Here is a 14171-nt window from a genome sequence, read left to right as displayed (position 1 = left end):
GGACTGGGTTTTTCTGTCACCAGTGTCTGCCTCCTATGCCCGGACCAAAAAACTTGCCAAATATTTGCCAAAACCCCCTTCATCACCACACCTGAAAGTAAGGAAGGAGTAGCCACTCTGCATCCACTCCCATTCACTGTCTGTTTTGTCAACTGTTAGCATCCCTGCAGGGTTTTTAGTGTTAGGAGAATAACTCCAAAGTGAAGCACAGTTATTTGAGTGGGCATGTGAAAAAGCAACAAGAACTGACAAAGGCAGATGAGAGTCCTGTGGTGATGAAACTTGCTGCTGGTGGAGGAGATGCTTCCTTTTTTCTCCTCTCTAATTAGCTGGTAATTTGCTCCTCCAAGAAAAGAGTGAAAATTACGTATGTAGTTTTAGAAACAACCCCAAAACATATGAGTTTCTTCTGTTCTTTGCCCAACAAGTATTCCTGCTTATTGCAGGTTCTTTGGGTTGCCTGTGGGATATAAGAAAAAAACTCCAAAAATAAGCTTGTGGGAATTTCCAAATTAAACTTTGCCCTGTCCTTTTCCCAGTTGGAGAGCTTAGACAAAGTGAGTTGGCTATTGCCCAATGGTAAGGCTAAATACAGCAAGGGTGGCTGTGTGTGCTCAGAATTGTGTGGAAAGCCTGGTTTTCCCTTTCTGCATGTGTCCTTCCCCCAGGAACTGAAAAGAACCCTGCAGTGTCATGCACCAGCAGTGTGCCTGAGGTGGCCTGCTTGCCCTGCTTCCCACTGACCTGCTCTCCAGTGTCTTCCTGCTGGAGGACACATGTTGGTGCTGAGCCTGGAGCAGTAGTTCATGCACTGTGATTTCTTGTAGCAGATTTAACTACTCTCCTGGGAAAGTAATCTCTGAGGTTTCAGTCCTGCTTTCACTGACCATGCCAGCTCTGCATGATGTGTAGAAAGAAACCAAGTGTGCTGTGACCCCCTCCAAACTTGCGGACTGTCTCCTACACGGTGCTAACCCGGTGTGTGGTGGTGGAGAGAAGCACTTACTCCTAGATAACCATTCTGCCTTGAGCTGAGGTGGGCTAGGGCCCTGCGTGGCATCTGGAACCCCTGCATGGCCACGGTTTCCATTCATGCTCTGACTTTGGTGGGGTTTTTTTTGTTTTGTTTTGTTTTCTTTCTGCCTTGGTGTGCTGGGATCGGATCCTGCTTACCTTCCTCTCCTTACAGAGATCCTGATATAGACGCCAGATTGGGAATGTAACAGGGCTGGGTCTTCTCTTCCAGTCCCACTAGACACCATGGTAACTAATCAAGTTGGTGGTTGCTGTTAATACCTGTGTGTGTGTACACATTTCCTCTTCCTTTGCTGACTAACCAGCTAGACCTCTACTAACACCACTGTAATTTGTGCTGGAATCTGTTGGCAAAGGGACGATGCATTTCACCGGGTGCTTGGGTTTCATTGTCTCGTGTCTGACTGGGGTGGAGTTGTTTATCCCAGATGGTGTCCCTCCATCTCTTCCAGCAGTGAACTTGCCAGTGCATTGACTAAAGCACGGGAAAAACAGAGCTCTTTCTGTGTCAAAATAAAAGTAAATTCCCTGTAAGCGTTCCTCTGGCTCAGACAGCCTGGGTATTGGAAAACTTGCAGGGATCTAAGTACATTAGTTGCTTAAGCCTGAGTGATAACATTTAGGTAGTGTAGATCTGAGCAGTTTTGTGAATGAAACAATTAATGATTACGTAAGTTTGGTAACAGAAGGGATGCATTGTCTCTGAGACAGTCAAGACCCCTTGCCACGATAGCTGGGGTAGATTTTTTTTTTTAAATTCTAACTGCTGCATGTATGAGGAGCTAAATCTGCTATAATAAGACCTACCAAAGGGTAAAGAAAGCCTGCCCTGTGAGGAAGTGGTCTGCTTAATGTCACTGCCCTCGTTTATTTTTGTACTCACGTTATACACTGTCTGCAAAGACTCAGGGGAAAGGATGCTCAGTGGTCAGAGGGTTGTGGTAGCAGAGGGCACTCCTGTGAGTGCTGCCAAGGAGTTGGCTACTTAACTCTGCTGGCTGCTTTGGTACAAGGAGGTAGACCTAGCACTGAGAGACCCATCACTGCATCGCCCAGACGTCACCAACTTAAAGGGCATTTGCCTTGTGGTGGTATTCATTTTTCTATCACAGCCTTGTTTTCTTTTCAGTCCTGCTTTAAGGAGATGAAAAGAAGCAATCAGAGGGTGAAAACCGGCAGCCTTCTTTTAGGGGTGTTGATTCTCCCCACAAGACAGTTCTTTTGTTTGAAAACCAAGATTTGCCTGATTAGATATTCAAGTAGCTGTATGAGGACACATAGCATAAATGTCCTGTGTGACTCTTGGGCTAATTGCTCCACAGACCGGTGGCTGCTGGGAGAATTATTTTGGGCTCACAGCCTAACTATAAAAGCAAGGGGACTAATGCAGACTTGGGTAGGAAGCACCTTGCTGGTGTAGAGAGAGCTGGTGGCTCTTGCAAGTGTTGGTTTTAACTGGTACAACATTTGTCTCAGTGACTGAGTTTGTTTAGCTTCTAGTTAGAAGATAATTGAGAGGAAAACACATGATTTTAGAGAGGCTGAGTTGAATGGGAGCGTCTAAGGAACCAGGGGTTGTGGAGGAGCTGCTGTCCTATGTTAATAGCTGCTCCTTCCTCTTGCTTACCGATGAAACTCAGAGGAAGGACAGAGAAATGTCTCGGGAGAGATGGAGAATTGTGTGTGTTTATTTCAGAATCCATTATGTTCGTTTGTTGTTTTTTTTTACTTTGGCGTAACCTGCCACATTTCATCTTGCCATCATTCGTCTTTTGTTTTTTGTTCCTTTTTTTTTTTTTCTTTTGTTCCCTTTTTTGTTTTGTTGTTTTCCTTTCGGTTTCCGTGTGTGCCTCTTGAACATTGTCGTGCAAAACTCTGCTCTGCCACCTCGTCAGCTGCAGTACCTCTGAGAGCTTGATGTCTCCGGTTAAGCAGGCTCCGCAGAAGGCGCCCTCCGACACAGAGGGCCTGGTAAACAGCGTGCCCGCCAGATCACACCAGGTAAACTGCTCCTGCTGCCCCCCCAGGCAGGATTCCCCCCCAGCCTGGGGCAGCTGCTGTGGAAAACATCCAGGCAGGGTGGGATCCGTGCGTTAGGGGCTGTCTGCTGGTACAGTGCGTGTGCCGGACGAGGGGTGCGCACTCAGCTGGGGCCGGTGAGCTCTGCTCTAGGAGGCTTGGTGCACTTGAAGGAGCAGCATCTTCCTATGAGCTGAGATGGAGTTTTATGCCCTTTCCATACTGAATTATAAAAAAACCCCATGGTTGTGGTCTTGTGCATTAACACGGGTGGTAGTGAAGTGCAAGGATGAGGAGTGGGCGGGGAGTATCTGTTTGACACGGGCACAGTGCAACGTCTGTCAGATACAAATCACCCCCTAAAGCTGCCTAGTCTCTTCTGGGATGGTAATGGGGAGGAATTTGCCTTGCACTCTCATGCTCCATGGCACGTACTTCCCTCACAAGGGGAGGAGCCAGATGCTGACCAATTTGCAGATGATTTGTGGTGCTGAGAGCTCTCTTCTGTTGAGCCTCCCAACTTTTGTGGGCTTGAAAGTGCCACTCTTTGTACTTGCTGCAGCTGACAAAGCTCTGCTGACTTTGAAGGGAAAAAGTGGCTTTTATCCAGACTTAGCATCCCATGGAAGGGGACAGAGCAGGAGTCAGACAGGGATTCTAAGCAGTGGATCATTACCTGTTAGTAGTACAGGATTTCCTTATGTGGAAGCTGTTTCTTCCCTCTTGATTGGAGTATTCCTAGCAATTTTCCTGTGAAGATACAGGTCCTGAGAGAGTTTGAGTTTAAATTCAAAACGGACTTTTTCTTAATTAGCCACCTTTCAGCAAGTGGCTGCAGTATAGTGTGTGCAAGTTAATACCTGGTTTCTTAATTTCTCCGGACGAAATAATGGAGATGTGTGTTAGTGTATTAACACTAGAGGAAAAAACCAAATGTGCTAACAGTCAGCTCAGTAAAGTCAAAGCTCCTGCTCTGCTGGACTTCTGGTTTGGTTTTGAAATGCGTTTTGTTCTGGGCTGTGCAGTATTTCCAAAGTTTTAGCACAAAGGCCCACAAAGCTGCCTTCTGCCTTTAGAGATCAGTTATTCACAGAGGCTGTATAATCAGGATTTAAAAATAGTCAGATTTTGACTGGAATAGGTCTTGTAGCAGCAGGCTGCTTATAAGGCCTGGATAAAACTTGTCTTTTCTAGATCATGGGAGATGCTTCTTAGATGGGTGAATTAGACAGATGATTCCCACCATCCTCCCTTAAAAAAAAAAAATAGAGTTTGCAAAACCAGCACAGTGGGATTTATGATATGGTAGCTGTTGGAGTCAACATCCATAGGTCAAAAACCCAAAAAGTTTTATCTAATTACTGTCATGGCCTGAAGGAGTACTTGCAAGTGCCCTGAGAGCTACACACAGATGCTGTTCTGTGCTTGCATGTTGAGAGTAAAAACACTGCTGTGTTTTGGTGTGAGAACTGGTGGTATCCTCACCTCTCTATGTACTCAGGGTTCTGAGTCTCAGTGTGCTGGAAGGAGCCGCAGAGTAAATCTAAAATTTGTGATGTTAACTCAGAATCAGGGTGCTCTTGCCCTTCTGTAGTCACTCCAGTCTATTTCTTCATTGACAGAGTTCTCCTTGCAGGTAAGTTCTTAAAGGAAAGCACAAAGTGTGAACACTGCTGACTTCAACTGAAAAATACTCCAAATGGCTTTTGCTTTATTCAGTTTTAGTTTAGTTTTTAGATTTTTAATCTCTTTTGTCAGGCAAACAGTTTCGTTTTTTGGCAGACATTTGTAGCCACAAGTAGTTCCTCTACCTGCTGTTGTACATTTGCCTCATCTTTACAGAACAACTGAACAGATTTACTTTTCTTTGAAAATATCCACAGTGAAATCAGGGTAGATCAGATTTTGAACAGAATATTTAAACAAGCGAGGAACTAAATTTCAGTTGATTGCACTTACATGGTTAGCTTCTAGCCATTGTTTGGTTGTCTCTTTAAGGGTCATATCAGCATGCAAATCAACGTATTTGAAATCTTTCATCACATACAAGTAAAACCTGGTGTTTCTTGGTAATCAAGAAATGAGTTGTAGTATTGAAGCTTTTGAGGTGTTGTGCAGGTGGAAGGCAGGTACTCCTTCCTAGCAGTTCCCAGAGCTGTTGCAGGCTGTTTGCTGATTCAGGCACACTCGTGTCTCTTGGAATGCCTGGCAGGGGTTCCCACAGTCAGTGCTGTGGTCAAACACAGAGGCCTGTGGTCTTCCTTGTAACTTTCTTACAAAGTAGGATGTGTAGGAAGTGAATGAAAGCTTTGTACTTCACCGGTGGAAAAGAACTGAATACAAACAAAACTGCCTCTGCAAGTTAGAAACAGTAACAGAGGTGTTTGCTCTCAGAGTGGCATTTAAATTAATTAAATGAAGTTTATTCATTTATAAATTTATGTATCATTTCAAGAATCAGCGAGGGAGTATTTGTCTGCATCACATCTCAGCTGAAAGTGCGCTGAGCCTGCGCTTCCTTTGTGTTTTGAGTGCAAGTTACTCAGGTGTGGACTTTGCTTTCTGGAGTTTGCATCCCTGATTCTGTGAGCGTTCAGCTGCTTGAATCAGCTCCATTTGTTTTCACTGTGCCCTCCTTCTCAGCAGGTGTGCGCTGTCCTGTCAGATTTGTCTGTGGTGGTTCTTGTCCAGGCCATTATTCTCTAGTTCCTGCTGTTCTACCAGGACTGTTATTTGCGTGCGTAAGAAACAATTTCCAGTGAAGGCAAGAACTACATGGATTTCCCACATGGATGTCCTTGTTTGGATCCCAGGACCCTGAGAAGGAGCAGCTTGTCATGCCAAGAATCTTGATTGAAATTTCAGATAACTTTCCCAGAGCCTGAATCTGTAGTAGTTGCAACATCATTCAGAATCTGAGAAATTTAAAAATTCTGTAGACTCCTGTTGGGCCATGGTGGTCTAACTTTGTAATTCCTTTTTCTTTGCTGTAGCTTGCAGTTCATGATTCTGCTGACAAACTCTAAGCAGGTACACCTGCTACTCTTTTCCCTTCAGTTCTGAATGGGAAATGCTGGTTTTTTGTAGCAGTGCTGGGCTGTCTTCTGGTTCTGAAGAGTCAGGATGAGCTTACTTGGGATTGGATGAAATCTCTGCATTGTTTAGACTGTTTTTAAAATGGTCCAGGCGACATTTATAGTCAGGTAGAGAATCAGTTGGCAGCAAATCAAATAGATGAGCACTGCAATAAATCCTTGGTCCCTCCTTTTCTCTGTGTTGGCTATCTACCACTTTTTTTAGGTGCCTGACAGTGAGCACATTGAGACAATGATAGCTTGGTTTGGATCAGCTGATCACACCAGTCAGTCTCTCCACACCACTAACATGCTGCTTGCAGCACGGTGACTATATTTAAACTGGCAGAAACCCAGTGCAGTGGTAACTGAGTGAACTCCACTGGTAGGCAGCTGACCCACCAGAATTACTTGAACAAAATTTGGAATGTCACAGTGAGTACTTTATGTAGTTAGATTTATTATTTTGATTTTTTCTTTTTAGCTGATAGTGCTCTCAAGATGAATTTATCATACCCTTGACCTCTGGCCTGAGGCAGATGAGATTTCCAAAATTGTTTGCAATTAAACTTCAGGGTTACTTCGCCTTGAAGTTTATATAGACACAATCAATGATCTGACTGGAATTAGTAATCTCAGTACCGTGTTGGAGACCAGAACAACATGAAAGCAAATAGCAGAGAATTTTTTTAAGAAGTGGCTTTAATGAGATCTGAAATCCAGAGTTTTCTAGGACACCGGTGTCCTTTTTTTCCCCATTTTCTCAGTGTGTTGTTTATATCCAGGGTTTTACACCTACTTGCAAGTTTTTACCCTTCAGTCCATCTTCTTCCTCTAGTCTTTGTTACTTTGGAAATACTTTACCCTGAAGGAAAAAAATGTGAATATAAATTACTTCTGAAAGGAACAAGGTATTCATCAGATGTGAGCTTTGCCACTCTGCTGGGGGGAAGACAGCTGGGCAGGAAGGTACCTGTGGTCCTTCAAGGGCTTAATTTTCTTTACAGAAGGTTTATTTTCATCTCTGGCTCATAATTGCTTTGGAAAATAGATGGGAAAAATTCTGTGTCAGGTCTATACAAATGTTTTATAGTTTGTCAAGATTCCAAAAGCAGGAAGGGGGTAGAGGAGTGCCAGTGAAGGCTACTTCTTCCTGGGACATAAGGGAAACCAGAACAGTTAAATGGATGAAAGGTTTTGAAGGGAAACTGCTGAAAAAGCCACAACCAAACCAAAAGCTCTCTTTTGAATTGCTCCCCACTCATCCCCAGATAAGACAGGTCCCTTTGCCTCCTGCATGGGGTGTGTGGTCTCTCTGCTGAGGTCACCTGGGAGGTGGTGGCAGCCCTGTGCTGGGGTCAGGCGTTCAGCGTGGCAGCTGCAGCTCTCTTGCCATCGAGGTCCCACCTGACCTGCTGGACCTCTGCTCCGTGGAGGCTGCAGTCCTGTCCTCAGCCTGTCTCCACTAGCTACGGCTGGCTTTCCCTGGGCTGTGTTTGAGAGGATGTGGTGTTTTAGGAAGCGTTCACACGCTCAGCTGAAAGATAGGGCTGTAATGTCCTCCCCTGCACCCCAGCAAATGTCATGAAGATGTGAGGCCGTGCCTGCCCAAGGTGTGTGTGGGCTGCTGCTGCCTGGGCTGGCTGGGAAGTCAGGTAAGAGTTCTGTATTGCTGCACCATTTTAGCACCTCCTGGCTCACTGCTGTGTAAGTCTTGGCCCCTTCACTGGCTTGGGCAGTGACTTGAGTCACAGGGTGGCTGCAGCTTTATCCTCTCCCTCGTTATCCAAGCGGCACAGCCACGCTGGGATTTACAGGACCTGAGCAGCAGTTTGGGAAGTACACTCTGCTGTTGACTGGTAAACCTCTAGCACACTTCCTCTTGAACAATATTAAATCTGGCATGCATCTGACTAAGCCACGTGTCTTGCCTCCATGGCACGTAAGAATTGCTGCTTTTCAGAGCAGGGGATCCTAGATTTTGCTTTCAGTGCCAGCAGGCAGTTTCGGAGGGAGGCAAGGGTGCTGTTTGGCATGCTCCTGAGAGGAGAAAGGTGGCAGACTAGAGCTCACGTGCAGCTGAGGGTTCATTCCACCTGCTTCCAAGTGCCGTTCGCAGTCATAACAGCTCTGTGGTCCTGCTTTAGCTTTCACCTTGCCGCAGCCCCCGTGGGAGCGAGGGGCGGTGTGGCTGCTCCGGAAAAAACTGATGGTGCTGTTCCTTGTGTCCGCAGGGCCCAGTCATTTACGCGCAGTTAGATCACTCCGGGGGACAGCACAGCGACAAGATCAACAAGTCAGAGTCTGTGGTCTACGCCGACATTCGGAAGAACTGAGATCCTCAGCTATCCAAAGGACAACACACATTCAGACTGGAATTGCTTGAGCAAGATTTGACCCAGAGAACTCACATGTGGCCTTTGATGCCTAGGCTAGGACCAATGCATGTGCATACAGAGGGAGAGATATATATGTATTGTGTGTAAATAGTCTATTTAATCGTACAGAAGTGAGACCAATGTTGCATGTTGAAATGCGGTAAGAATTTTGCTTATAAATTGCCAATATTCTTTTTTTTTTTTTTTATTTGTATCTTGTGTGACGAGAGAGAAAGTGAAAACTCGCATCACAATTTTAAAATATTTTTATCTTGATTATTCATGGAGAAACTGGAAGATGCCTGAAGATTCTAGATTGACCTGGAGATTCTTTTTTTCTTCGCTTATAGGGCCTAATTTCTTTTGTTGGGGTGACTGTAAGAAGACATCTTCTTTATATTCGGAGTTCTTTATGTTTACAGGGTATTTATCTTTCCTTGGTCAGATTCTCAGTACAGGCTGCCTTCTCGTGTGAACTAGTCCCTCTCACTTGGCCTTGTAAGCCAAATTGTGACTCCTAGCTATCAGAAATGTACGTCTTAGCAGTGTGAGTGAAGGAAACCTTTAGGCCTACCTGACCTGTGTAACGTGGGTCACAAAACTGTTTACTTCTCGATGAGCCCAACTATTCAAGCTTAGTCCTTTAAGGTGCAGGGATAGTGTTGATCTAATGAATTTTGTGAAATGGTAGTTTACCTGTGAAAACGAAGGAGATAGTGAGTTAAAGGCATAGGAAGCTGTAGCTGTAGGTGGTTACCTCAGACTCTGAGACTCTGTTGAACCTTTCAGTGAAATATTTCTTCCTCAAAGCTCTGTCATTTCATGTAAGCGTTAAAAAAGGGCTCCAAGGGATCTGGAAGCTGTAGTACTCCCATACCTCTCTCCCATGGCTCCATTATGCCACTGTCACCTCCTTGGAGGTGCTTTATCTGTTCTCAAAAGCCGGTAGTGGAGGCTGAACAACTTCTGGAGGAAATCTAGGGCTCTTTGGGTTTTTTGATGTGTGGTTTGTTTTTTTTTTTTGTGTGTAACCAATATTTGCACAGAAGATGCAGATGGGCAGTTTATTTTCTTCATCTCTGCAAGTCTACTGCCTGAATACAATTCTCCAGCCCCTTGTTTCTAGGTTAAACTCCTCCTAGGTTGTTGAGGATCTCTGCTGATGAGGATTTCTTTTGCTGACCCATTGTATCCTGAAATCTGGTGCTCAAAACTAGAAGTGGCCTTCCAGCAGAGATCTTCTCAAAGTGGCGTATAGAAGAAGGATTTCTGTTTTGTACATCTTAATGTGGTGGTTTTGTTTTGGGTTGGTTTTTTTTTTGGCAGCAAATAATTTCCAGTTTGGTCTGTCGTAACCCGTTCTCTCTGATCCTCACCCGTTTCCTGGTTCAGTCTGTTTCACAGAATCAGTCCCAGAATGGTTGAGGTTGGAGGGACCTCTGGAGATATTCCAGTCTTCCTCAAGCAGGATCAGCCAGAGGAGGCTGCCCAGCACTGTGCCCAGTTCTGAGCATCTCCACAGGTGGGAACTCTACAGCATCTCTGGGCAACCTGTTCCAGACAAACTCAAGTCCACATTTCACTCTAACACCAAGCACATGAAAAATAGTTACAGGTCCATGGCAGACCCTTTCATAACCACCTTAGATAAACCTTTAATTATGACGGTGCAATTTTAATAACTATTTTGTGTACAGTGCTTTTTTTTTTTTTCCCAACCAAGTTAGGTGTGCCAACTCTATATTATTTCATCAGGATCAGACTTCACTGGTTTCCTGACAACAGCTGCCTTTATTAGAAATCAACAGCTTTGTTTTTAATACATGCACTGGGTAGATCTTAGGACATTGTCCTCAAAGCCAGAACCAGCTTCCTAAAACTGAGGATCAGAAGGAAACCATGGATTAATTTATTCTGCCATATGTCAGTTGCTAATCCTGCACTATCTGAATTTGTGTGATTCTTCTTCCAAGACTTGGCTGGTATCAAAAAAAGGAGCATGTTTCAGTTTTCAAGGAGATTTTTTAAGGCATCAGTTTTCAGGTGTTAGCCAAATCTCATAGGGAACTGAGACACTGAACTGTGGCTAACTAACAGCTCTGTAAATATTTTAGCATTTTATTTTTTGGCAATAACACATACAAGATGAAAAATTGACAAATTTCTTCTCCACTGGAGACCTTTAAATATCTCCTTCTACTTCATGGATTAAGCAGGGGTTTTTTTTAGCAAGACTCCACAGGAAGGGCTGTGGTGGTGCTGGAAGCTGATGGACCTACTCGCCCCAGAAACGCTCAGGGGTAGTTTGTTCTCTCAAGCTTCCATCTGTTGACAAGATCCACTGTTTTGGTTGCTGCAATGCTCATGTTGGTGAATGTAGTCAGGAAATTTTTTACTTAGAAGATGGTGATGCCCTGGCACAGGTTGCCCAGAGAAGCTGTGGGTGCCCCATCCCTGGAAGTGTTCAGGGTCAGGTTCAGGATGGGGCTCTGAGCAACCTGGTCTGATGGAAGGTGTCCCTGCCCACAGCAGGAGGGTTGGAACTGGATGATCTTTAAGGTCCCTCCCAACCCAATCCAGTCTGTGATTCTGTGGTTCTACAGGATCTTCCCAAGTGCCGAATTCTGCACCTGGCAGCCAGGGGGGACATCCCTGTCCTGGGAGGCACCAGGCCCAGCATCACCAGCTGGGCAAGGAAGGGGATTGTCCTGGGGACAGTTCTAGGTGCCACAATATAAAAAAGTCATGAAGCCATTGGGGAGTGTCCAAAGATGGCCACGAGGATGGTGAAGGGACTGGAGGGGAATCCTTCTGACAAATGACTGAGGTCACTTGTTCTGTTCAGCCTGGAGGAGACTGAGGGGAGACCTCATTGTGGTCTTCAACATCCTCCTGAGGGGAAGCGGAGGGGCAGGAACCGCTCTCTTCACTCTGTGACCAGAGACAGGACCCAAGGGAATGCCATGAAGATGAGCCAGGGGAGGTTTTGGTTGGATATCAGGAAGGTTGGGCACTGAACAGGCTCCCCAGGGCAGTGGTCACAGCACCAGGTCTGACAGAGTTCAAGAAGTGTTTGGACAATGCTCTCAGGCACATGGTGTGACTCCTAGGGTCTTCTGCCTAGGGCCAGGAGTTGGACTTGATGATCCTGATGGGTCCCTTCCAACCCAGTGTAAATTATGATTAAGATCAGGAGGAATCCTGCTGCTGCTGCTTTCCTTATCTATCAGGCTGTTAATTCCCAACATTTATTTTACACTTAATAAAGCACTAATGCTTTGGATGTGGTTGATGGAGAAACTTGATTTTGATCTGCCTGTGTTCATCCCTGCACATCACCATCTTTCTCCCCCCACATTTTTTAGTAAGAGGGGGAATTGTGATGAATGTGGCAATCAGAAACTTGCTGCTATGAGAAGATGGGGCTGGCCTTGCCTCTGAAGTCTGCTACTAATGTTTGCTTCTTTTCCTACTGGAATGTACTGGAGAATCTGAGCACAATTCTGATGTGGTGCTAACTTTAGGAAGCACACGAATCTGGTGCTAACTTTAGGACTGATCTGGTGCTAACTTTAGGAGACATACTGATCTGGCTGGTTTTAACTGACTTTAGGAGACATCTCCTTGCATGGCTCTTGTCCAGCTACAGGTATGTTTATGTTGCCTAGACTGAGGAGGCTCCCTGCAAGGCTTCTTGGGTCCTCTTTATGAAGGCAGAATGAACTTGGAAGTGTTTTAAAAAAACATTAAACATCTTTTTAGAAAGAAACAAAAGTCTTCCCCCAGTAATGGTAGAAATCTGTCTGAATCCCTCTCCAGTGGCAAGGCTGTTGATTTTTTTTTTTTTTTTTTTGGTCATGGAAAAGTGATCAACGTAATTATTAAGTGACATAATCATGCTTAAGTCAAAAGCACTTCAGGGATTGTGAGACAACACTTGTGAGCTTCCTGTTCCTCAGGTTACCTGAGATGGTTTATTGATATGATAACCTGTGCTGGTGAAAGGGACTGATGCTGACTTGGCTCACTTAGTAAAGTCTCAGGAGACAGGGGACTTCTCTTCCTTGATGGGTAGAGCAAGCAGAGATTTAAGTCAGACAAGGTCATCATATCCTGGTGTTCTGGTGACCAGAAACTTAACTGTGTTTGCTCTGCTGCTGTTCTCTCAATCCTCTGATGCTGTTCCTTGCAGGTGGAAAAGAACTTCGAGGAACGTGAAGGGTGTTGTCCTTGTCCTTTTGTAGCGCTGCTGCCAGCTCTTTTTAGGCTCATCTCTTTTCAAAACAAGTGCTGCATGCCAGGTTTGCAGCAGCCCAGAGGAGGAGTAGGCACCTCTCCTATGGCACTAGCCAGTGACTAAAACAGTTAGGGAGGTCATTGCTCTTGGATAGTGGACCTGGGAGGGCTTGTGTGATGGAAAAGACTTGCAATAAATTCTCTTCTATTCATCATGCAAACAAAACTGGGATCAATCTGAAATCTTCCTTATTTTTGATTACCGTAAATGAATTTCAAGAGGATTACAAACAAGGTATCAAGCTGAATAAATTGGTAGCTGTACTGAGTCCATCAGGTTTCCATGGCCCCTTTTGACTTCAGCAGTTGTTCTGTGAGGAAGATGCTCATCATGTTCACAAAACATTAGCATTAAGAGCCATTACAGGGGGGCAGGTGTAACCCTGTAACTCGTTGCCTCATGTGTCATTTATAACTGGAGACCTGTAGGGTTTTGTTTTCTCTCAAAGCTTTAGTGGTATTTTGGTTCGTGACTAGAAGAGCTGCAATTGGGTTTTTAAACTTTTTAAACCTCTGAGAACTGTCTAGGTAACCATCTGTCTTGTGACTGCAGTAAAGGTGTGTATGCAACTTAAGAGCTGCATTGCCTTAGAGTGGATTCACTGAGGCCAGGTATGGAGTGTTTGGTTTGTGACCAGAACACCTTCACACTCTATTGGAATCTTGTCTCAGAATTCTACATTATTAGTGTATCTGCCAAGGACCTTAAATACAAAATGTTCTTATTGTGTCATAGGTGAAGGAAAAATTTCCTCGATAAAACCACCAAAAGAGAAGGGAAGGTGGGTGGGACTTCAGGGCTGTGGCCGCACCTCTGCAGTGTAACATTTTTATAGGAGAGACTACAGAATCCTATTAACAAGGCTCAGCAATTATTCTCTTCTTTAGGTTTCTCTTTCCCTTCTCTTCACTGCCCTAAAGCTAATAAGCCCTTTCATTTACAGGTATTTTTGCACTCTAAAATGTAAGTTCAATGCCTTTGGAGATCAGCGTGCTGTGCAATGTTTTCTGTCTCCCTGCAATGCCAACTGTTCTTACGTGGTAAATGTAATTGAAACCATAGACTGGGTACTTTTCTTTTATAAACCTCTGTCCTGGAGGTGTGCAAGACAACAAACACCTGTAAGACAGGTGTATAATCTGTGTGAGGGAGCTAGATATGCATTGCATGGCCTGATTACATGAAGAGCCAGTGTACCAACTGTTAGTGCTTTTGCTTTTACAGACTCATCTGAAAACAGTTATCTTGGATATTTTTTCTTGAATGGACTTTAATGTTTTCTATTGTAATCTTGTGAATATTTTAATACACTTTTTTTTTTTTTTTCCCATTACTGGTTTTCTGGATGAGTCTTACCTGGTTGGGGAC

General features: G+C 44.6%; 1 protein-coding gene across 3 annotated transcripts in view; it reads left to right on the top strand.

Annotated features, from left to right (window-relative positions):
* Positions 1–14136, top strand: part of MPZL1 (myelin protein zero like 1) — a 35645-nt gene extending 21509 nt beyond the window's left edge. For 2 of the 3 annotated variants that reach the window (XM_066207978.1, XM_066207987.1), the window contains 2 exons: positions 2931–3036; positions 8363–14136. In XM_066207978.1, coding sequence (XP_066064075.1) covers positions 2931–3036; positions 8363–8464 — 208 coding nt within the window. In that variant the 3' untranslated portion in view covers positions 8465–14136. Of the gene's footprint in view, positions 1–1189; positions 1264–2930; positions 3037–8362 lie in introns of all 3 variants that reach the window. The other variant, XM_066207985.1, reaches the window with a different exon arrangement.
* Positions 14137–14171: the final 35 nt, after the last annotated feature.

Source organism: Chamaea fasciata, unplaced genomic scaffold (assembly GCF_029207755.1).
Source record: "Chamaea fasciata isolate MVZ Bird 193981 ecotype frontalis unplaced genomic scaffold, bChaFas1.0.hap1 SCAF_2, whole genome shotgun sequence".
In the NCBI taxonomy this organism is placed as follows: Eukaryota; Metazoa; Chordata; class Aves; order Passeriformes; family Sylviidae; genus Chamaea; species Chamaea fasciata.
The sequence above is the reverse complement of the archived record's forward strand: the minus strand, read 5'-3'. Positions and strand labels throughout refer to the sequence as shown.